The sequence below is a fragment of the Athene cunicularia genome (genome assembly GCF_003259725.1).
Source record: "Athene cunicularia isolate RWA chromosome 4 unlocalized genomic scaffold, athCun1 chr4_part1, whole genome shotgun sequence".
NCBI classification, from domain to species: Eukaryota; Metazoa; Chordata; class Aves; order Strigiformes; family Strigidae; genus Athene; species Athene cunicularia.
In genome coordinates, this window is record NW_020799098.1 from 15,998,072 (window position 1) to 16,023,625 (window position 25,554).

At 38.5% G+C, this 25,554-nt stretch overlaps 1 protein-coding gene across 4 annotated transcripts in view; it reads right to left on the reverse strand.

The window, feature by feature from the left end:
- Positions 1-25,413, reverse strand: part of PROM1 (prominin 1) — a 62,041-nt gene extending 36,628 nt beyond the window's left edge. For 2 of the 4 annotated variants that reach the window (XM_026847076.1, XM_026847074.1), the window contains exons 1-4: positions 25,015-25,250; positions 19,891-20,301; positions 3,493-3,551; positions 493-519 (exon numbers count right to left, since the gene is read on the reverse strand). In XM_026847076.1, the coding sequence (XP_026702877.1) occupies positions 493-519; positions 3,493-3,551; positions 19,891-20,107 (303 nt within the window). In that variant the 5' untranslated portion in view covers positions 20,108-20,301; positions 25,015-25,250. Of the gene's footprint in view, positions 1-492; positions 520-3,492; positions 3,552-19,890; positions 20,302-25,014; positions 25,251-25,272 lie in introns of those variants that run through there. The other 2 variants (XM_026847075.1, XM_026847077.1) reach the window with 2 other exon arrangements.
- Between the last annotated feature and the right edge of the window lie 141 nt (positions 25,414-25,554).

The window sequence follows — 25,554 nt, forward strand, 5'->3', positions numbered from 1 at the left end:
ATGAATCTGAGGCTGTGTATTGTCCTGCAAAGTAAGTGACAATTTCTCACAAGCTATCAATCATGCTCCAGTTCCAGCTTTGCTGATGACCTTCCTCACAATCCCTAATTACCAACTGATCCAAATACAGCAACCACCACCATTAGCAGAGTTGCAAATTTCTGACCTAATTACCAATTCTAGGATGAAATCTATTTTTTGTATTATTATTATTAACAACCGCTGGTTAAAAGCTGTTATCCCTTCTGAAGAATACAAACTAGATGCTAAGAAGAACAACTTGGATAGATTGTGCAAAAGAATTACCATTTTCTGGTTAGATAAACACTCTAAGAATTATTTGATAAACATAAACATAAATTTTAAAACAGGTTAGGTAGAAAAACATATTTTAATAACATTAAAAATAGTTATGGATGTTTTGATAGAAGTAGTGCTTACAGACATGGTTAGTTTTTTTTCCAGAGCTGTACATCTACCATAAGACATTACCTGAAGAGTCAGGACAACATTTTCTGGCTGTGGAAGTCAAAACAAATGAAGAATGTGTATAATACACAGGCAGCATGCACAAAAAAAATATATTATGTGAATAATGAATAATTAACCATGACTAAAACATTTAAGAACACAGAAACAATAACAAAAGGCCAGTGAAGTAAAATAATACATAGAAGCACAATTAAATAATTACAGAAAATTATTTATAATAAAATACATAGCAGGCAATTTCTGGCTTCCTTGGTAAGTGAAAGGAATCTAGTTGTCCAACAAATATTTCCAAATGAAAACAACAACAGAATTTACTTCTGCACTGAGCATGTTTCATGTAATTTCCAACACATCCTACAGAAGGACAGAGATTACATTACTATGTGGTTTAGTGATTTCTTCACAAATTCCACCTGTCAGAACAGACCTATGATATTCCTAACTTCTTTTCAATGCTAATTTTATTGTGACCTAAAAGCAGCAGCTTCAGTAGCAGTTTGAAACCGTATCACCTTACACACAAAATTCACCCTCACTTTTAACTAATTGGGTAGAGGTTTATTTTAAATTATTCAAAAGTAAAAAAGAAAAGGCATTCAAGAAAGACTGACGAAGTCTATTTATCATGTTCTTAACTGATTTCTTAGCTGTAATTTCAGAAAAACACTGAATACTAAATATTCAATGTCAGGAATTTCAGAAGAACCCAATTTCCCTTTTGTTTCCAGAATGGAAATATAATTTCTTGTATTCTTCCCCTTCACCTCTGTATAACAAGTTCAGAGCTATAACACTTCCGCCTTTCTCATAAGCAGAAAAGGGAAATGGATGAGCTAAAGACAGCAAGACCCCTCAAACCAAAGCCTGATGCAGGATAATCAGAAAATATTCTCAAGTCTTAAAAGATTTTTCAGCGTCACACACATCATTATGAAGCTTCTACTGGACAATATGCCTAAAATGTTCAAACTCATACTTGGAACTATACTTTAAGTGGGAGGAAAACAAATGCTTATCCTCCTTTATAAATCTGGTACCAAGTCCAACTGGGAGGGACACAAACCACAGAAGTGTGAAGGGTCTCCTGGACCACAAAGACATTCTACAAATAGGTTTAAAAAAAAAAAAAAAAAAAAGAGAAGATACTGAGGAACAACAGTAGAAATTTAACAGGATACATATCAGAAACAGATTTCCTGTTCTTGCTACTGAAGGGCTCTTCCCAATGCTTGGTGAACTAGCGAGTCTTCTTACATGGATGTACATGTAGCCCATTTCTGCCCCTTTGCTTCTGTGATAGCACCATCTTTTGCCCAAAGAGCAGTTTTTTCTTCCTGGTGTTTCCTCTTCATATTTATTTGTAAAGAGTAACCACCCCCTTTATCAGTTATTTTGCTAAGCTAAGCAAACTCTTCCAGTCTCCTCTGAAGACCTGTGTGTTTCTGAGACCATCCTAATACACATTTTCTGAACCCCTCCTACTCCAAGTTCATTCTCCCTAAATTTGAGTGATCAAAACCACAGGTGACATTTCTAACTATTTACCACACACTTTATTGACATTCACACTTCCCTACCCGCCCTAGAAATTCCTCCAGGGGCACACCCACAGTCATGCTGGCCTCTTCACAGCTACCTCTCATTGATGCTTGTGTCTTCCCAGGGACTTTTTTTTTTTCTTTACTTGTCCTGATAGATTTTCCTCTTCCAAATTTGTTTCAAACTTTTGCATCGTATTCAGGTCAAAGTTAGGGCCTATAAATAAATGGCCTATATCTGTTATACTTCCTAAGCGCACCTAATACTGTATTTGCCACTCTATAATCACACAGTATTTTAACAAGTGTCTCCACTATGCTGGATTACAGTTGTCATTAGTCTCAAATTTCTCATGATTTACACAGTAGTTACTAAGTCCTATACTCGCACTCATGTATACCACCTATGGTCCACTGGTTTTGTCCGAAGACTCTGCTAAGCAGGTCTACCCTACATTCTTTCCTGGGTGTACAGGCACAATCTGTGATGCACTGCTCTCAAAGCCCCACCGAACAAGCAAGCATACAGGACTGACAAGAGTCATTTGATGCAGCATAACAGTATCCATATGCTTGGATGTCATTCAGAGGTTATCAAGCTCCTGGAGTGATAGGCTCATGGTCAGGAAGGCATGGAAGCACAAGGCTTTCCCACCCTCAAATCTCAAGATCTTTCAGGTTATCCTGATTCAAGGCAATAACGCAATGCCTGTATGCCAAGTTCCATACTCATCTTCCTGACAGGTACATCATACTGCAGGGACTGTAAGGGAGTAGATCATATGAAGTAACATGTCCACTGCATGGTCCTGGTTAAGGTCCCTACTGCAGGAACTCACAGTGACACTGCTTCAAAGATAGGGTACTGTCCTTGAGAACAGCCTAAAGTCAGATCCACATTATGTTCTATCTTCTCTTGCTACCAAGTACCCTATGAATTTCCATTGTTACAGAACAATCACAAACCTAAAGAGAGAATGGAAAATATCCCTGCTGTGATTAGCACACTATGTAAACTAAAATATACTTTATAAGTAGGCTATGGAAATGTTGTTTTACAAAGGCATCAGAACCAGCATATAAATTCAGCTTTCTGAGAACAATAGCTGACACTAACATGAGAGCTGAGCACTAATGGTTCTCTTCAAATGTTTTTTAAATAAAAGCAGTAATTTTCAATACAAAGAGCCTTCAGTCTTTGTGCAATAGACACCACAATCATATTACAGCTGGAATTTATAAGTGAGCCTTAACTACTCATAGCTTCTTTACAGTGGCTTAGTATCTTTTGAAAAGTTCTGGTCCCAAATTTTGTATGAAACCATCACACACATCATTCACAAATTTCATTCTTGCATCCTGTTGTTATAGCTTTAAAATACTACTCCCTGTTTCAGAAACAACACTGAATTTCAAAATCATTGTTTTCATTATCTTATGCAGATACACATAGACAATTTACCTTTTGATAATCACCCTGTGTATTTCCAAACTTCTGCTGTGCTAGTTTTCTGATGAGATCTGAAAATAAGCAAGAATAATCCAGAGTTTTAAACAATATAAATAATAAAAACAGGGGAAAGAGGATGGCATGAATTCTACTGTTAGGTAGGCAAAATGAAATTATGAACAGACATCAACAGAATTGGCAAGCACGTAAGTCTTTCCATAAACCTGTCTAGTTTAATCCACTGTATATTTTATGAAGTCACAAGAAGATAACCAGGTTATCTATCAATTAACCAATTCCCACTGAAATACAGTGAAGGTTTTCCAAGGTCATCCTCTGTACTATATAATCATGACTAAAAGTTAATCACAAACTTATCAATTACTTGGACAAAGTTCTGAGTATCAGTTTTGCTTCACGTTTATGACAAGTACATACATGCATACATACATATATATATACACACAGAGAATTAGATATATAACGTGTAAACCAAGCATGTTAATGATAACCTTGATTGAATGGTACAAGGAAGAAGGCCCTTATCTTGCCAACATTTTTTTTTCTTTCCTTTTTGTTTGTTTTTGGGTTTTGTGGGTTTTTTAGTGTTTTTTTTCCCCCCTCTGGACCAACCACCTTTGCATTAAAGTATGCAACACTCAAATCAAAAAGCCTAACACATGGCAATTTACTGTGCATGCAGCTCCATCTAACACACTCCTAATATTCACAATATAGACAAAATACAACCACCAAAAAAAAAAAAGTAAGTAGAAAGTTAACACAAATAATGCCACTTGACATTACAGATACAATTTCACCCACCAGCTTCTTTCAGTATACCCCAGCCACTGGAACAAATGGATTACCAGCCTACCCTCACCAAGGTTTTGCCAACCTTGCAGGAACTATGGTGGAGACTGTGGCTCCTGGTCATTTCTGTGACACCCTGTACTTGGAGAGGAACTCCCAGCTCTGCAGATCCTCTAACTCAGAGGGGCATCACTGGCTCTGGGTGTGCTCCATGCTAGGCTATCTACAAGCAGTAGTGTCTAGGAGGCAGGACTGTCTGAACTTCTAGTCTCCTCTGACCAAGAGGAAACACATTATGAAGGAGCACACTACACCTCAAGGAGAAGCACTCTGTCCATCATGTTAATATAGATATGGACTACTGCCCCAATGGTACTATTGACCCACTGTTAGTCTCCCCATACGCAACTCAGTGTACTTGAGGAAAAACCTCTTATGAATTACCTATCCTGAAGATCAATAAAGGGCCTGTAGATTCAAAACTGACTGTTCTCCAAAAAAATCCAAGCCCTCTCAGGATTTACTGCAGCACCCACAAAATATCTTCAGTGAGCTCACAGGGGCTGCGATCTCACATCTCTCTAAGCCTGTATGTGGCTTAGGAAAAGAAACCCCGAAGCAAACTGCATCCATGGTCCTCCCTCCCCAACATCCTCCAGGGTTCGGAATATGGACTCAACTGATCTGCAAGTTGAAGAGATCCTGAAGAGATCCTTGCAGAAAAGTATGTCCAAGGAAGGAAAGCACGTAACAGCAAGGCAACAACTGCTGTTTCAAGGAAAGTACTCTCTGCAAGGAAGATGCAGCCAGCAAGACTGACAAAAAATAAAATCTGTGAACATATCACTGGAGTCTCAAACTTCAAATTATCCACAGATGGGAAGTATATTCTAAAATGCAGAAAGAGTGCTAGCAGCAGATGGTCAAGGACTCTCTAAGGTGAGGCAACCTCATTTTGGAAAGACCATACATATGCTAGAAGATAAGGCTGAATCCCACAGTAACAGAAGTAAACCCAAAACATATGTAATAAGCACCTGGGAAGAACAAAAGAGTTACATCCCTGCCAATCCTCTCAAGCTCTGGACCTTGAGTCAGGAGTCTGCTGAAGGAAAGGGCACACACCACTGGATAAGCAACATGCAGCTGATTTAACACTGCAGCTCTGAGACATCTTGCACACTGGGACCAGAAGAGTCCTCCCTGTATCAAAACCATTCCAGGAACCAGCCCCGTTTCTCTGGGAGTTTCAGCGTCAAGAAAGCGTACAGCCAAGTGAGGCAGAACCATGCAAACCTCAAAAATGTAATTCACACTGGCTGTTAGACAATTTTTTCTTCAGCAGAGGCAACATTTCTTTCTTCTTGTTTATATCTATAGACCTACCAAATAAGTAAATTTAAGAAGCATTGGTGCATAAAATACATAATGCAAGGAATTTTCTCTACAGCTAAATGCCTTTTAGCAAGCAGAAGAGAAGGGCTAAAATAACCCTTGTTATTCAACTATTCAGCATTGTGTGACAACACACCACGAAACAGCAGCTAAAGAGAAATTTCTACCAATTTTTATCAGAATGCAATGGGAAGGAAGAAAAAGGAATAGCTTCTGTGATCCTCAGTGGCATGGAGCAGTACAGACTGTCCGCATATGGGCGGTCAAACACGGGAGCCGACTGCCCAGGACCCTGTGGCATCACCCTCCTTGATGCTATTCTGAAGCCAAGCAGGAAGCCTCTCCTCACTTGCAGACTGCTCTAAACTCAAAGGTTCATCTTACTATGGAAAAGGGTTGGACCCAACGACCTCCAGAGGTCCCTTCTGATCTAAATTATTTCAAAGTTATCTTACAATCATGCTGACTTTTTATTATAAATTATTTAATGGAGGAGTGAAAGTACTGCCAGGAAGCATGTAACAAAGCTAAATCTTATTACTGACAAAAGCTTTCTTTGATACATTTCCTACTGTTGGGAATCAGCAAAAGATAAAAATTTTAAAAGCATTAGCCTTTCCTGTTAAATAAAAGTAGAAAAATTTTACCCATTCTTTAGCTTAGTGTGTCCCCATCTTCAATTAACATGAAAATTAAAAAAACCCTAAGCATTTTACATACATCTATACATACATATATATTTAAGACATCTGTATGTATATGTAAAACTACTCAAGAGAAACAGAAGATATTTGAGGCTAGAAGGGACCGACCCTGAGATCTTCCAGTGCAGTTCAAGATTTCAGTGCAGTCACCCACTGCAGGTTACCCAGGGCTGTGTCCAGTTAGGTTTTCAGTATCTCCAAGGAAAACATCCAATACTTAACAAACAAAGCAAACCCACCCAAACCTGCTCTGATTACTTGTGATATGCTTAAATTGGTCAGAATGTTCCTGATTCACAGTTTTTATTTATACTGTTTCCATAATTTATAGCCTGCCAGTAAAAAAAGCCAAAACAAACAAAACCCAAACAGAAATAAACCCGAATACATTATGACAAACTGATGCAGAAAACAGCATTTTCAATGTGTTTTTGAAATTTAGAGGCTCTAAAGTCTGTTCATCAAACTAAAACAGCTTCGGGTTTATAATAAACAAGAAGGACTAAAAATAGGTAGAAAAAGTTTCCACATGGATAACTTAAATAGTGAGAAAAATACAGTTTTACACATAGCACGATGGCCACTATTACAAAGCCCATGTTTTCCTCTTAATTTTCCAGAATGTGAGATTTCTCTGCTGAATAAAGATTTACTACTTGCTTTGTAATGGTTTTTAAGAAGTAACATGACGCTTCAGGGTGTTTCTCTCACCATGCAGCACACAGTGATTGACCTGTCTTTACTGTGAATTTACTATTCCAATAGCTTTCAGTATAAACTACATTAGACACATTCCCAGTTAATTCATTTCAAATTAAATGTGGAAGTCATATATATTTCCCATAAAAAAAATAATTTTGGCTATAACTGAAGGTGAGATTACCTGGAGTTATTCACCCACACATCTGTAAGCACAAACATGCCTTAGTGATTCTGCAGTATCAAGAATCTCCCTGCTCACTGCAAGGAGGGCTGGACTAGATGATCTTGAAAGGTCACTTTCAACCCAAACTATTCTAATTCTATTTGGTTTTACACACGCTGAGAATAATCACAGCTGCTAGTGCAGCAGTTTAGGGTTAAGCGGGGGAGCATCCTGTGTCAGGTACTGTGTAAACACAAGCATCATGTTTTCAGTCATGGCTACACTGCTCACTGTATCACAAGGAAGAGACACCTCAGCTCACATTTAATTCAGCCTGTGATTTTAGTTTGCTTTTATGAAACACCTTTCCTCCCTAGCTAGGACATCTCATCTCTAGCATTCAAGTAAGTTTTTATTTAAAATTGAACTAAGGTAACTCCACACAACTCTCTTCTGCATTATCGGTAGAGTACCACCTTGAGGCTGATTTCTGTTTCAAATATAAAAGTGCTAGAAGGTGTGATAAAGAAGCCATGTCCTCTATTTTCAAATTAACGGGATTACTTCTGAAATCTCAGCTTGACCAGCTGCACACATTGTTTCACAGGACCAGTAATCCAAGGCTTTAGCAGAGAACACATTTTATCACTGGGGTTAAAGAGATTTACCTTATGAGGCTCATTTACACAGCTAATGACATTACTGCTTTGCTGTCTCCTTCCTGCTCTCATCACACATGCGAAATGCCATCTGCCCTAGTAAATCTAACTAGCCAGATGAACTGTTAATTTACCAATGTAATTTGTGATGAAATATTAAGCACCTCTGAGGAGCTCCGGTTAACAAAACATAATCACTACCTCCTTCATTGCACATGTATTGTGTACATACACTTGGTATCCCATTACCCATCAAGAAAATGAGGTTAGCACTAGGCTTGCTTCTTAGAACTGCTCTAGAGAAAGAGATAGCAAAAATAAGAGATTTAAAAATAAGCTGTCTAGATATTAAGTACCAACACAAATTAATTACAAATTCTTCTGCCAAGAAAGCTTTTCAAATCTAGGTGACAGGAAAACAGTTGGAGTAAAACCTTTGGGAACCCTATGCTTCATCTTCACTCAAACAATTCCATTGAGTCCATTCAGTTATAGTGCAACTCCAGTGTTAATCAAATTATGCCAGAAATTAGTTTATTTCGCATGCATAATATAACATATTAGGCTTTTATTTTGAAAAGGACTTCAAGCAAACCAGTAAGAACCATGACTGAAACATTCATGTCACACTTAATGGAGATTTTTCAGAACAACGGGAGAATTACACAGATAATATATATACATGGTAAATTAATAACTGCTTTATTGCTATCTCATTCTAATTCTAATGCATATCACAGTATTTCTACCCACTTCCCTTCATCTAAAACAGAGTCAATGGACTACACACACACTGAACAATTCAGCATCTCTGAATATAGGTCAGTTTGACCACATGTCATAAATAAGTAGCAATAATTAGTCTGAAATTAATTAATTAAAATTACTTCAAGCTTGAGTTTTTTCCTCTCTAATTATGACTCAGACTAACAAATAATTCTCACAAGTACAGGAAAACCAGGAAAGCTCTATCAGCCTTTCAGACTTACCATCAGAGATAAAAATCTTTCAGGTATCTTATAGCAAGTTTTACTGCAAGTTCAGTTTATTGACATGTTAAAATACTTGCTTTGGCTTGAGTGGGCCTTTGGTTGCTTCCCCAAAGTTAGAAAGCCTCTAGCCATTAGCCTTCACTATGGTCAGACTTAGCTCCCTCATTGAAGAGGCCTCCTTCAGTAGGTAACCCATGGTCTTCCCCTTTACTGCCACATAGCTACTTAACACCTCTGCTTACTCTTACTGTCCCTAATTACACAGCCAACACTTGGCTCTGGTTCCACTGCAGAGCAAGGTGGGACCTCAGGAATGTTGATGGCCAGAGAATCCACCATACACGTTGGTGCTGAGACTGCAGAGAAAGTCCTGCTGCATTGCTCACCCCATGCTGTCTGTCCTCTTTCTGCAGAGCAAGAAAACTCACTCTGTAGGCCAAGTGAGAAGTCTCAGAGGTGAAGAGATCGTCTCACTTCCCACACAGTAAGAGACTACTTTAGTCCACAGGTGAGGAGTCTAATCCATGCATTCACACATACAGTCTAGACCATTCCTTTCCAACAACAGATTCAAAAGGTTCACTCCCCTCTTCACATCTCCCTCAGACAGACTTGGGACAACCCTTGGCCCCAAACGAAGCAAAAACCCCAGCTTTCTCAGATAAATTCTCCCCACAACTTTTAGGCAAGCTATCTCTCTATACAATTCCCAGTTTTTTTGCCTTGAACGACTAGAAACATCAGGCTGGTTCAGCTTCCACCCTCCTGCTCCTCACAAGAGGCCACTCTGGCCTTCTTCCCCTTGAGCACAACTCCCAAGTGACACCTGCCTTCCTGCGCTTCTGAAGCCCACAAACAAGATCACCTACTTACACTACAAAGATGGTGAAAGGAAATTTTCTGTTCAATTACCTGTTTATTCACCTTCCTTAAAGAAATAACGTGCAAAAACTATAATCTTAAACCATCAGCCATGTCTTTGGACAAGAAAAAAGGCAAGTAAGAGAGGAACCTTGTTGCTGCACCTTACCACTGACATGCAAAATGAAGCCCTAGAACCTGTTATTCTACAACAGCTGGAAGAATTTGTTTGAATGGAGGTAAAAAACAAATACACGCTAAACTGCCTCAGTATTTTAACCTCATCTCATCTGCTACAGCAACCTGTCTTTTCACCTTCTACTGCCTTCAGTATGCTGTTTCCTCTTATCAACACAGTCATCATCCATTTCCATTCCCTGACTCCACATTCTTTAATTACACGCTGATCAAAAGCAAGAGAAATACGCTTAACCTACAGTACTCTGTCTCAGTCTCAAAATCCAACAACATACAACATGACACAAGTGAAAACACTGTAAATGCATTTTAAGCTCTTGGCAGACTTGTAAAGCACACACTGCTTTATTCATAGTTGAAAGGGCAAGCTACTAGACCACCTAGAATTGAGTCTTGGCTTATACTGGATGCAGTGAGGGGCAATGTGAGAGGGGTAGAGCTGCAATATGAAGTAGGTAATGAAGAGATGAACAGCTATGAGCCACATTGAAACTGCAGAAGTGGTCTAAACAGGGTGAGTTTTAACCAGAGGAGGCTGCATTAACCAGAACATGAAATTAAGGAGAGCCCCTTTGCACCCCTCCTGGCAGAAAGTAACATTGATCTACTGATGAAGTTATACAGCAGTGGATTAGATAACAGTAATAGTTAACTAACTTCATTTGCGCACACAAAAAGTTCCCCAATTTCCCCCAAAATGTGGATTAAAGAAGGGAAGTCTTATAAATTTAGCTTCCTCAAGGTTATTATTAGTCAGGAAGTCCAAACAGGTAATTTAAGTCTTCCACAGAAAATCCTCACATCTTACAGCTGCCCCAAACTTGAGTTTAGTCCTTTAGTACAGTCACATTTTCTGTTCAGGCACATTTTGCTTTCCATCAACATGCACAGACTAGGTTAAAAAACCTGGTCAGGAAAAGGTTTAAAGAAAAAAATTAATTGCCACAATATTGACTGTTAAAGGACCCTAGAGTGAAAGATTTTACCTTTGAAAATAACCTTTGTAGGGACTTTCTAGTTGTTTTTTTGCTACAAAATTAGTTCTGTTCCTTCTGAAGTTTGGGAAAAAGAACAAAAAGAGACAAATCTTTAGAAAAAAAATCTTTGCTTGGGAAGGCTGCAATAAATTTGCATGTATCACATAGACAAAGTGAAGTAGAAAGCTTTGAAGAAATATTCCACACAGAAACTGCATTTTCTCATTTTCTGAAGACAACAAAACTTCTGTAGCACATTGCTCATGCCACAGCAGCTGTTTTTTGCCAATTACTTTGTTTTCAGTAGCTACCTAAAGTTCTCTCTAGGCCACCATCTGCTAAGTATTTACAAGATTACGGATAAAGATTTAGCTTGGTGAACTGTATATCCTTGCCCGTTTTAGCACACTTCAGAGACTGAGCAACTTCTTGATAGTGTGGGTTGTGTAGACATATTGGACTTGTAACTTTGATCAAAGTAGTAAATATTTAGACTGGATGAACAGCAGCATTTTTCCTACTCCTTTCTTTCCACAGAACTTACTGAGGAACTTCACAGAAAATACTCTCATATTGATTTCTTGTGAAGATGAACAAAGATCACAGTCATAGAATGGTTTGGGTTGGAAGAGACCTTAAAGAACATTAAAGAACATTAGTTCCAACCCCCTGCCATGGGCAGGAACACCTTCCACTAGCCCAGGTTGCTCAAAGCCCTGTCCAACCTGGCCTTGGACACTGCCAGGGAGGAGGCAGCCACAGCTTCTCTGGGCGACCTGTGCCAGTGTCTCACCACCCTCACAGTGAAGAAATTCTTTGTTAAGTCTAATCTAAACCTACCCTCTTTCACTTTAAAACCCTTGCCCCTTGTCATATCACTACATGCCCTTGTAAAAAGTCCCTCTCCAGCTTTCTTGTAAGTCCCCTTTAGGTACAAGATAATTGGGAATAACACGCTGGAACCCCCTTGGTACTAGCTTTTAATTACTTCAGTGACTGGCATTTTGGCAGCTTCACTGAGATTACTCAGGATTCCCTCTGTTTATCTATTTCTGCAAGGCCCACAATTTTCCACATATGTTCAATAACTGTGGCACACATATTGGTTTAAACTACTACAGAGATCACTACTTCACTCAAAAATCAAAGCAAAAGTTGCTACTCTGAAGAAAGTTAATTAGACCTCAAGTCTGTACAGGTACACCCAGTCATCTTTCAAATGAGTTAAACAGCTAAAGCAATAATCAATAGTCATAAGAATATTCACTCGCAACAGTAATCACTGTTAAAAGTTCACAAAAATAAAATAATTTGGTATAATTTCAAATAAAAGAAAGATCCTGACTATGTTATGATGCAATACAGGTAATAATTTAATCACAGAACTGTTTTTAGATTAAAAGAATTATAACTGGGTATTGCAAAAAAGCATCAAAGCATGTTTTTGGGGTTTATTCGTAACTGGTAGGCTTATATTAAGATGTATATACTGATAGATCAGTTTAAACTATAGTAGTTGACATTTGTGGCAGTTAGTTTCCCTTCTCACAAGAAGATAACTTGCTTTTGGAAATGGTAGAAGTATACTCAAAAGCTTTAATACCAATATGGAAAGATTCAATACTCTTAAAAGGATGACAAAACCCACTAAAATTAATACTTACACATTTATTTTGCTCTAGCAACTTCTGAATAGTGCATATTCACTTAGAAAAAAGCATAACTTTTGTTAAGATCTAGAAGTTACACAAAGCACCTTGAGAAGCAAAAAACACAGTGAGAAAAAGGGAGAGGAAAAAAATCTAGTTCTCATAACTTTTAATGTAATTAAACATTGAATACGAGGATTTGTTGCAAAGATCTATCAAATTCTTATTACTGTAGCTGACATCATTCAAGTAAAAGCCATCCCTGAACAAGACCTAGGAGTTTGCTGCTCTGCAAACAACCACCTAAGCAAACTGTCAGACAAAAATTGAAAGGGTTAGGTTAATGTCATCTAACTAGGATGGTCTGTAACAAAGAAAAAGGTCAGATGATTGTTTTTCCAATAACAGGCAGCATCCATACAGTATCTCACATGATTAACTCAAAATGCTTCATAACAGCCAAGATGAGGGAACCGAGAAGTCCCTTAGAGGCTTGTGAAAAACATTCTAGTAAGTTCAGTGACATCCCTTCTCTATCCTCTCATCAGTGCCATGAACTACAAGTTAGAAAAGAGAATGAGGTTCAGCACTATGTGGATAGATAAGCTTGTAAAAATTAAACGGAGGGAGAGGATGGACAGTACTGCAGTTGCTATTGTTAAGCTAGAAAAATCATAGAGCCCCAGAAGAGTAGCCTGAAAACCTCTAAGATATCTGCAGTCACATATAATTTTCAAAGAAGCTCACACACAATACACATTACTAGAGAATGTGGCCAACTCTAAACCTCTTCCATCCCTTCTCACCATACAAGATGCTGCATGTATGCTCTGGAAGTCTCAAAAGCAGCTTTTTCATGCTTTTAGTGGTTCAGATTTCCTGTTAACAAAGGGAGGGGCCTTCTTCACATGGGGTACTCTGTGACTGTGCACTGGCATCTGAAAGGCAAAACTTAGGCTTTGACCAAGTTGATGCCCAATGTGCTCAGCTCTTTGCTATGAGATAATAAATGGGGTGGGCAATCTTTTAGAGAAGCTAAGAAAGATGAATGCATGCAAAGCTTAATTCAGCATTTTACTGTAATTGCTAGCAGATACACACCACACTACATTCAACATATCTAATGTTACCACCCCCACTACACACACCACACAGTAGTACCAATTATCTAGATAAAAGCATTTTTAGGACACGGTACCTTTGCATTTTTCTTTAAAAATATATAAACTCTATCAACGAAGCTTCTTTACCTAGAATGATGACCAAACAACAAACACCTTCTGTCACAATACCATCCTGTATCTCCCACCCTTCCCTTACTTATAGTCATCACCCCCAAAATTTAGCTGCATCCAGCTTATCCCCTGCACACTGAGGCATGGAACACTGCTGATCAGCTCTCTGCTTTTACCTTCTGTCTCCCATTAATGTCTATAGACAAACAGAACAGGGTCAGGATAGTTTCAAGCACTGGTCTGGCACTTCCCATATTGTAACTAATTAGCAGGGTCAAGTCAGCACCTCACCCAGAAAATGTCCAACCTACTTCCCAGGAAACAGTCTCAATACACAGAACGGACATAGCTGTCCAATTTGGAAGGGGTGGAAGGCAGTTTGCATTCAGGAAAATAAAAGCTGAGTCTTAGTATCATACAACTGTAGGCCCATTTTATTTATTATTATAATCTAGCCTCCAAGATGCAGAGTACTGCTTGAGGTGTCCTCCAGCCTATTATCACAGCCATCTGTGGTAATGCCACTTCTGAACACTCTCCCCATAGAAAGTAACCCAAACTCCCTCAAACTTTTCTTGAGGTTCATTTTCAGTAGTTTCTACCTTCTGTCTCAATACTGTTGAAACTGTGAAACTGGACTGTCATTTTCCAATCGCTGTCAAAGCATGTTTTTTCTCTTAGACACAGCTGGCAGGCTGTATCAAACCAGATCAGGGCAAGCATTGAGGATACTGTAGAGAAAGGGTTCCAGATGTGTTTATAGTGCAAGATTTTCAGATGATTAGCTATGCTACACTGATTAAAAAATGACTTGCATATTTTCCATAATACCTGTCTGCAAGAAATTCCTTATGTAATCCAAAAGAAGTGGGCAAGAAGACATCAGAGAAGTGTTAATGAATGCAACTGCAGTTTTCTACAGCAGCCTCTAGTAGATAATCTGTATAAGCTTCCCTTCTCCAAAACCTGTTTCCCTCCCTGTTCACAAAAAAAATCCTTTTGACAAGCAATCTATCAGATAGTCTGCAGAACAGTTCAGTGAAAAAGGAACTGCATTTTTGATGACTAAGAAAATAAAAAAGCGGGCCTTAAATCTGCTTCAGAAACATTCTCAGTGTTTTTTGTTTACATGGGTATGTCATCAAGCAGAGCATCTCTCTAAATTCCCAGCATAAAATGAGCAATGCTTTTTTAAATACTACTTCCTTAAATGTATACAAGTGGGCAGAGAAAAGAAGAGGCTAATTTATTTTGTGTCTTCCTGCTGCTCCATCTTCCCCAGGATTTCAGTATTTCCAATGCTAAGACACAAGACACTTCTTTCAATGTATAGAACATATATGCAAATAAAGGAGCACTATGAATCCCCCTTATCCCAGTTCTACTCAAATGACACCACCACTACTTGCTATATATAACGTCTGTCACTGAAACCTGCAATTTTTATATACACACTTTATCTACTACTGTAAATTCATGTCACAGCCCTAGCCACAGTGCTGGAAAAAAGTTACAGGGATGTGGTAGAGGCACTGACTCTACAGATTACTGAAAGTGTCATTTCACAATACAATTTAGCCAATCTAACAGCTAACTAAAGTGCAGGTCTTGCACTTGTTCCCTTCTCAGTTCCTGCACCAGCAATTGCATTTATGCTCCCAATCCAGCTCCCAGATGAAAGCTTTAAGAAAGCCAGCCCAACAAGCACAGGGGGGTTGCTGTCCAACACTAGCTTAAAAAAAAGAAGTTTATCACATCAGTGCAGTTTCACACCCAAACTGAAACTGAGACTTCACACAATTGGAAAAAAGATATCATAATTTGTTTTTATAAAAGGTCATAATAACTCTGGGTACCTGAGCAGTATCTTATGTTGCTAGACTGCAGCACCTGCACATAAGTGAGAGCCAGAGCACAGGCCTTTCACCATATGCTGGTGTGAACATGTCCAAGTTCCTCAAAAAGTCTCAAGTTTAAAAACAAAAGGGCATTACCAGATACATGTAGCTGAGTTTAGTTCCAGTGCTGCAACATCCAGATATTTCTGTAGGGAAGCTGAGGAAGATTACAAACAGGAAGCAAAACTAAAGTAGAAACAGGCAACCAAGAACTAAATAGTTACAAAAGGCAAAGAAGTTAGTTTTACACATACAAAAAAAAAAAAAAAAAAAAAAAGACTAAATACCAGAGTATTTAGCTGAGGAGATGATAAAATCTTTTATTTGTCTTAGAATCTCACATCCAACACAGCTAATGTACTAAAAAACCACAGTATCCTAGGAGCTCAAACCTACCTACAACAACAGTTTCGCATATGCGTTTTCTATTACAGCTAAACTAGTTATCAATACACTGTTTATTTTTCACATCAAGTTATGTGATTTTATTTTTAAAATGTTAAAGTGTTTTAATTGCTGAATACACTAATGTGAGATATTAATTGCAGAGACAGGGGACACAAGACTAACTTGCTGAACTCCCCACTTAGCAGCTGCTTTAAAGGCTGACCAGATGAGGAAAAAGGAAGACCAAAAGGCATCAGAGACAGGACTTTGCATTAAAATAGTCAAGTTCTGATCCCCAATCTTACGCTCAAACTGTTCAACAAGCGAAGACTCCGCAAACAGAATTGAGAGGTGCACTCCAGGCTTGTTCTTGTTCCCACAGGCAAACAGTACATTTAACTTTTCACATTATGTTTTGCCCAGGAAGTATCTGCATTAAACAGTTGAAAATGTTAAAGTTTTATTCATACTTCAGCAGAAAAAGGGTTATCCAGAATAAAAAACAGAAGCTGGAACAAAGCAGTTGTAGCTTAACGTAAGCGGCACAGTTGTCCTGCAATACATTCAGGTACAGCAGAGTACAGTAAACAGGCCTGTAAGTTTTTTGTCTTATTTCACTTAAGAACAGGAGGAGTGGGAGTTTTATTCCCAGCTTTTTTTCTTTGTGAACCCTTCACATTTTCGTTACGAGACAAGCTGTGAAGCTGAAGACTTGTTGTGCACATCCTGCAAGTGGAATCTCAGATTAACATCATTTTACTGCAACTAACAACTGGTTTCCATGGGAACAAAGACGAAACCGTAAAATATTCCTAACAGCCAGAGGATCATAGTGACCATGCTCTGTCTACATCAAGTCCACATCTGAAGGTCTCCAACACAACAGGTGACATGCACCATGTCACAACCATGAACTGACTTAACTTTATTAATAAATTAATGCTTCAGTTTATGACAAATTCTAAGAGAAAAACCAATAATTTGTTTCATTAGATGTCCTCTTAGCTGAGTGATAGAAACAACTTGTACTTTTCCTGTTATCATCCATTTATTGTAAGTGGTGCTATTAACAGTAAGAAATAATCACACTCTATCCTACACAGTCCTCAACAAAAGGAGTAGGAGCACCTTCAGCTCCATTTTACAAATGGAGAAACCAAGGCACATCAAGATTAAAGTGACCCAGTGAATCTCAGGTAGCTGACCAGTGACCAAACAGAGTCTTCTCCACACTAGTGTATCATTAACTCAAAGCAGAAGCTGCTTCCCTGCCTAACAGTTTCAACTTAGGGGTAACTTCACTTCCATTTACACCAGTACATCATCTAGTGAGGACTCTGGTGGAGTTGAAAGCAGAATCTGTTTACACTCATTGAAGCATTACAATTAGGTATCTTAGTTCACTTTTTAAAAACTAGTTTCTTGCCATATCCAAAGAGCACAGTGCTTGCCTTAAAGATTCAGCAATTGAAAAAATCTTAAGGAGTTATAGCTCTTTGCCCTGGTTCTGTTACTGTGCTTTAAGCAAGCACTATATTTAATCCCAGTAATAACTTACCTATTAAATCTAGAATAAGTTGTATGTCCACAAACTGGATGGCAGGAACAAATGTAGAAGCAATTACTCAGATTTAACAAAGAGACCCTTACAAATATTTTTGACTGATTTTTTTTTTAAATTTAAATGAAGTGTTCCCTTTCAACTATCAAGTAACATATAAGAACATTTAAATAAAGGCTTAGTAAGCATGCAAGTACCTTAAGAATGTTTCCCAAAGATTTGTGATGTACTTCACGTTTTGCTTTACTGTAACAGCATAAAGCTCACACTAGCTTTCTTCATAAAAGTCATACCTGGACTGAAGGACTATGAATGATATACTGTAACATATTCAGCTCCATCAGAGCTCTATTGCAAGCACAAAGATGACTTGCAAAGGCAGGAATATCTACATGCAATTAGACAATCCTGTCACTTTTTTTTTTCCCCCTCACAGCTATAAGTATTAGCAGTAGACAGAAAAAACAAACATCAAGTATTTCCAAGTATTAGGAAAAAGTATAAGACTACTAAGATCAAAGTTCTAAGTGACTGATACAAAGTCCTGCACACAAATCACACTTCTCTATTTATGGTTCTATGCAATACACTTGACACATCAACCTGGAGCTAACTCTTCTGAAGCACCAGCCCAAACGGAATAACAAAGTTTTGAGGTAGAAATATCAAAAGGCTTGCTTTTTGTGCCCATTTGCGATTATGTTTATTTTCATCCCTGAACCAGAATTAACTGTATTTCAAATTGGCAGTTTAAAAAAAACAAACCACCACATTTCAAATATTTAACCACACCATTAATACACTGAATATGAAAACAGAACAGCATATGGCAAAAGAGTTATGGGGATTAACCAATTAAATGGAATGACTCAAACCAACATGATCCATCAAATCTGTATTTTGCAGTGAGGTATACAGGGGCATGCGAAAAAGACCTCACCTGATGCAAATAATGAAAGCCAAACTTATAAAAACAGCTGATTTGGCAAAAAAAGTATCTGCAAGGAAGGAAGGAAGGAGAGGTATGAGATGTTCAAAACTTACATGCCAAGAACAAATTATTTATTTATGGATGACTTTTTTTCTCCTTAATGCTGGATTTCACAACACCAACTCGATGCAGAACTTGTTACAGGCAGCCCCACAAGACTACAATCTTGATCACAAATTCTATACTCAATTATTTACATGCTTACAATCCATAATATTAAATTTCATATACAAGATTACAGAGCAAATTCCTGTTAATATAAAGACATAGTAAACATTGCACTGAAATCAAGTTTCCACAATCATAAGAGAACATTCAAGCATGTCTTCAGGCAGAACAAAGGCCTGTTTCTAAGAGCTGAAATGCAGATAACAATACTAACATATCCGATCTCAGAGAGGCAAACAGTTCATATGTGTATTTAATGGCAGGAAAGAGGCCACAAAAGCAGAGGTATCTGGAAACAGTTCCTCCAAAAGATGACATTACTGTCAGCTTCATGCAACTGCCCTCATTACACCTTGCGTAAGACCTGCTCAGAAGGCAGATCCTTCAGGGAACAGGCCAGGATTTTGCTCTCCTGGTTAACACCTGGGACTCCAGGCACTTGCCTAAATATAATTCATTCAGTCGAGTTCATTTGAGCTCAATCTTCTAAAGCTATTCAAGAAATGTCAAAAGTACAAGCAAATAATATTTCACCGGTATCACACAGGTACGTGACCAAAGAATTTATTTAAGACTAAATTACTGAAGGTTTTAATATGTAAATTTAAAGATGTACTATAAAATAATATAAATGCCTTTTATACACAGTTACAGCTAAACCACCAAAGGAATCAGTAACAAACCAAAGCCAATCTTAGATTTTATTAAAGATTCACCTCCATATAATTTTAAGTGTCAGTATTATACAAACACATTAGCATTTTCTTTTAAGAGCTAAATGAAGCAAAAAGCATTTTGGAAAATTAGGAAAATACAAACTACCACATCCACAAACACAGAGAGTTCCCAAAAAGCACCTTTAATCAATGCAACCTCAATAAGCACACACTTCTCTGACATCCTAAATTTTCCTTTAGAAGAAGGGACAACTCATAACATGTGCTACTAACACAGCCCTTCATATCATTTACTTCCATATTACGGGTCTTGGTATCTACAACAGGACAAACATATCAATTGCAAATCTTTATTAAAAAGAAGTAGTTTATCTGCTTACCTTGAGGAAAAGAATTTGGCTGCACTAAGTACAGGAATGAATGTACTATTTTAAACAAAATTCCTATCGGCCCAGGTTCATGATATGCACCTGTGTCATACGTCTTGGCTGGTACAAATCCAAAATCCAAAGTCCCAGGAGGTGGCTTGTATATAGGCTGTACCTCTGAAATTGTACTTCCACAAAGGAGCAGCAGCAAACAGAGTTCCACAGCCATTGCTAGCAGTATTCATAAAACTGGAGGTAGAGATATTTGTCCCACCAAGTCTAGAAATCTTCAATACATTCACTTGAGGGTTAGCTTTCTAGCCAAAAAAAGGCTGGTGTGCCCTCACACCTTTTATTCTCTAATGTAGTCTTGCTTCGAAGTGGTACAGAAGCCTCTTGTGGAAATGACTCAGCGCACCATCTCTGGCAAAAACAAAAAAAGAGCTCATTAAGATGCGTGCAAGAAAACAGAAAAGTGCAAGATAACCTGCAATCTTCTTTGGAAATTGAACATATCAATAGTTGTAAAGGCAAGCCAGATAGTATAGAAAATAAAAAAAAAAAAAAAAGATTGAGGTTTGTGAATAATATGGTCAACTACATACACTGTACTTGAAAGAGGTGAAAAAACAATTATGCACAGTTCCAGGTCAGTGAGTTTTCAAAAACAAAGCAGAGCATTGGGACGGCTCCAAGGGAAACAAAACTAAAGGAACAATGTAGGAATTACACTTCTAAGTACAATATGTCATGCCACAACAGTTAAACAACCACCTGATGTTACTGTAGTTGATGGCAGTTACTACAAGTCATATCATCCTGTAGCTTCTTTAATCTCAGCCTTCCAGTAAAAAAAACCTTCTTGATGTCAGCTACTCTAAATCATGTGCTAACTGAAAAGTTAGCAAAAAACAAAAGACCAACAGAATTTCACCCTCCTGACAGGTAACAATGGGTGTCAGTAATTACCTTCTATTAACTCAAACTGTCTCAAGGCACTCCTCAGGAACTGGAGAAGTCTTTTTATTCATAGCTTGCTAAAGCTGAGTATCATTAAGATGACTCTGGATGCTTACACACGTTTAAGAATGCTCTGAATATATGAAATTACAGCAGTTTAATCAACCACCATTTAAGAAATGTAAACAGAAACCCCTCTGGGTTTCAAACAAAACAAATAACCACACTGTCATCTATCTGTGGCTAGGCAAGACTCCTTCACTTCAGTGTGGGCCATGGGGGCCTTCAAGGAAACAGGAAAAAAAAAAAAGCCCAAACAAACAGCAATAGAAAACTTCTGCTTCTTTCTGACTGGAAATCACACATACTTGAGTGTACCAGTGATCACTACACTGACCTTCTCACCCAGACTGGCTTATCTTTGAAACGTCTTTGGTGATCTACCAGAGTGCCACTGGTGGGGACAGCTGGGAACACGCTGCTCATGACAAGTCATCCACTTCAAACTGGGGAGCACTCAGCACAAACTGCCTCTGCTTAGCATAGCTGTGTCTCCGTTGCCTTTTTCAGCAGCACTACCCAACAGGAACATTTTAATCTCCACCTTGGTGTTCATACCATTCACTTTCAAGAATGACAGTAAACACCTTACAGCCTCAGCTAGCCCAATCCTACACCAATACCTTGACTTCCAAGGTGCTTCCAGGTCAAAGGGATGCTGAAGACAAAAGACTTAAAAAACAGTAGTAAGGTGAAACTTAGGTCTCTCCCATGCTTTACGGTCTGGTAAAACACAGGCTACCTTTCTGAAAACCAGTACTGACTTGCAAGACACCACGTTGCAGGTTTGTTTAACAGTTCACACTGCAATGAAAGGATAGATCAAGAAAAATATGGAACAAAGGAGTACAAGACCCAATCAAAGAACTAGAGACAGTTTTGTTTCCCTGAGTCCAATCAAGCAAAGAAGAAAAACTCAAATCTCTATTTCCCCCTCATGGCTTGTGAAAGCCAAGAAGAATGAACAGTAATAATGCTATGAATAGCAGAATTATCCAAGCCTTATTTAAAAAGGCAATGTTATCATAGTAACCACTTTGAAATATGATGCTCAACACAGGAGCACAAGAACTTAGAACACATCAAACCACGAGGATTTTCCTATCTGGAAAAGAATGTTTTGTTAAAGAATAATGAAAGAAAAAAAAAAAAAAAGCCCCAAAATATTTTTCCTCCTTTAATTTTTTCTTGAGATTACTTTTCTTCAGCCTAAAAGGTATTTTCCTGTGGAATTTTCTTTCATGCACCTATTACACACTAGGGCTGAACTTAGAAATGGTCAGAAACTAAAAATTGCTTACGCTACAGTTTATTCTCAAATCTACAGAAACTCTATGGGACAAAATATCAATAATCAGAACTAAGTGGAAAAAAATTGTTCTGCTTTAAATACAGAACAGTGAAGATTGTGCAAGTTTGATATAGTACAGTTCAACTTAGTTTTCTTAGGAAAAGTGTTCAAACTTTTTTCAAGTAAAGTTTAGTTTTCTGGAGATTTCTCAAATACAGTTGCAATACTTCAATGAGTCGGGAGAAAAAGCTCACCTACGGTGACTGAGCCTTGATTCCAAAAGTTAAGAAAACAGATAAAAAAGCATACAATACAGGGAAATGTTAGATGTGTTTGTGAAAGATGAAATTGAGAGGAAGATGGCCCCCCTAACTGGTGTCATAAGGGAAGGTTAGAAGACAGGGCATGTTCTCTGTAGTGCATGCTGTTACATTAGAGAGGGCAGAAGAAGAGAAAGTACCTACAACTTTTGTTGTTGTTAGTAGATTTTATGTTAAGGACAAGTATGTCTAACTGTACAAATAGGCAAATAAAGCACTGTCCTCCCAATATAGAGAAATAACCACTATGCCTGCTGCAAGTGTGAAGTCATGTATTAACCAAGACATAAAGCTGGCATACAAGGCATAATACTGGTTTTAAGACAAGGACACTAATGAAATTGCCAAGGACACTACATGTACTGCAGGTACAAACAATATCCTGCTAAGTGGAGACTCATTATCAGCTTTTAATTACAAAGACTACTGAAGTCTCCAACTGTTCTTAATTTCCAGTTAAACTTTTATAAAGTTCAAAATTTTTCAGCAAAGCAGGTGGGTTTCTTGCAAATCAAAGAATCTGCTGAATTCTGACCATACTGTCTTCCTCTCCCTCTGTGGGGAAATATATCATGACAAACATGGTATACATAACCTTCTGGGCAATTCCTTCAGGCTGACACCAGATCTTCTCCACACTACATAAAACTCTTTATGTATTTTTCAAGGTTACATTAATAATTACCAGCAACTTGCATAAACACTATGAAACCTGTAACTCAGGACACCTCTGAGCATTCAGCATGTACTCAACCTACCTAAAAATAACTATTATAAAAAGCTCCCAGCAGTTATCCTTATCTTGATATCCAAAAGAAACTTAGCTGGGAGCATATCAGTAGTCAAATATGCTAGACAAATGGCATTAAAGAGGAAAAATCTATCCATGAAATTTGTTACTGTGAGAACTGAAAGAATGACATACACACAAGTGACACATATAAAGAGAATTACATAGCAGTGTTTCATTGCAGCATGTGGCCATCTCATTTCCTCAGAAACAGCATGGCATACAGTCAGCGAGCTACAGTAACTGCCAGTACTCCCCAAGTTTAAGTAAATAGTGAATGAAAAGAAGCTGTGTGAACCTTTGAAGTGCTTACATTAATTATCAAAGATATCCATTTCATTACTACATTTTAATTAAAAAAACCCCACAAACCCTGTTAAGTACTTAATGAGGTATATAATAATGAAAGTGTATAATAATTTCTGTGTGGATTGCAAGTGTACATCTTTGACTACAAAGTGACTACAGCTTTGGCTTTCTATTCTGTGGTTGTCACTAGCATTCTACATGTACAAGCCACTAAACATAATTCCTTGGGTTTTAAACATTACCTGTGCAGAACATCATCATCCTTCTACCGAGTATGACATAGTATTATCATATCTGATATATCCCACCTGTTATTAAAAATATTGTAGTATTTTCCAAACCCAATAAAGCTTCAGCAATTCCACTCTAAGTTTAAGAGGGGGAGCATAGACTGAGCAAGAGATGCAGAAGAGTTCAGCAACTGCTTCCATGATACATTAATTCTAAATAACAGAGCTCAGAAACAGAGCATGGTTTCCAGCTCTTTCTTTCAAGAGGACTGGCTTCCTTGTGTTTAACGCTGCAATCCATGCAAATACAATGCTGCAGTGCAGTGATGCAACAGTGATAAACCCTGTGAACTGAAACTCAATCAAGCCAGAGGCTAGACTGCTAGTCTAAAGTAATACACCAGGATGGGATGAGATGGTGGAAGATGCAGTTGTCCATAGGAAGACCACACAAGGAATCTGGCTATGTTTGTTATATTTTTTTTAATCAGTCGTTTGAAAATCCAAGTCCACAATCCCCTTGAGTGAGGTTGCTCAGGTGAGAGCAACCACTAGAAGACCAAAATGAATTAAAACAGCCACAAAAGAGATAGTTACAGGTAGACTAAGGCTCCTAATTATGCATTAAAAAAAACCCCACTCCACCACCTTCCCATCTAAGAGACAAGTTAGATGCTGGCAAGTTAAAAAGGTACAGTTTTCTGTTACAAAATCTGTCCTAAACCTATCAACAATTACAACCTGTTGACATAGGAGGAGTAGGAAGCAAATAAACTTAATAAGCACTAGGGAGTGCAGAACAGAGTCTGGCAGAACTGACAAAAACCAAATAGAATCTTCCACATAAGGTGCCTCGGTATGCACCTGACATGCTTGCTATATGCTCAAAATGAGTAAGTGCTCAAGTCAGGAAAAACTGGATATTTAGAACCCAGTTCACTTTGAACAGATACTTAATTTGAAAATAAATAAATAAATAAATAAATAAAGCAACACCAAAAAAAAATCGTGCTGCTTTACAAGTCACATCCATTTGCAAACAACAGAAACAGACCTGTAAAAATTCCAAGTGAGGTATCGTCCCCAGAACATCAGCAGGTCTGAGTTTTAGCTGACTGCCCAAATGTTTAAAGTACATTTTGAGTAACTGAGCAACAAAAAAAGCAGTCCATTTACCCTAGTATTCATAGAGTATTCCTTGTGAGAGCACTTTTCAGCATCACACAGAAGATTCTAACACACAGTAAAGCCGGTGCATGAGCAGGCATTTTTTTAGCAGAGGTGAACTGATGAGGGCCGAGTACATGTCCCAATACCAGGGTGCGGCGACAACAGACCCCCTGTACTTCCACGGGCAAGACCAGGTCTTTCCGTCGTCGTCTTTCCAATCACTAAACCTGCAGAGCCCTCCTCCTCTACCACGCTGCTCAGTACTTGATTTGCAGACTGCATAGTGGGTACCGCAGCTCTGCCTCTGCGGGAATACCGGCGGAGTTGGTAGTTTCTTCAGCACCTCCCCTGCACGCGTGTGCGGAGGAGGACACAGCCCGCCGTTACTGCCCCCAGCTGCCCCCTCCCGCCGGCTCTCGGATGAGCTCCCCGGCTCGCAGCAGCGCTCACCCCTAACGAGAAAAAGGTTTGACCCGCCGGGGTGGGCCGCCGCGATCTGCCCCGGTGCGGACCGAGCGGGAAGCCGCCGGCACCGCCGCCCTTAAC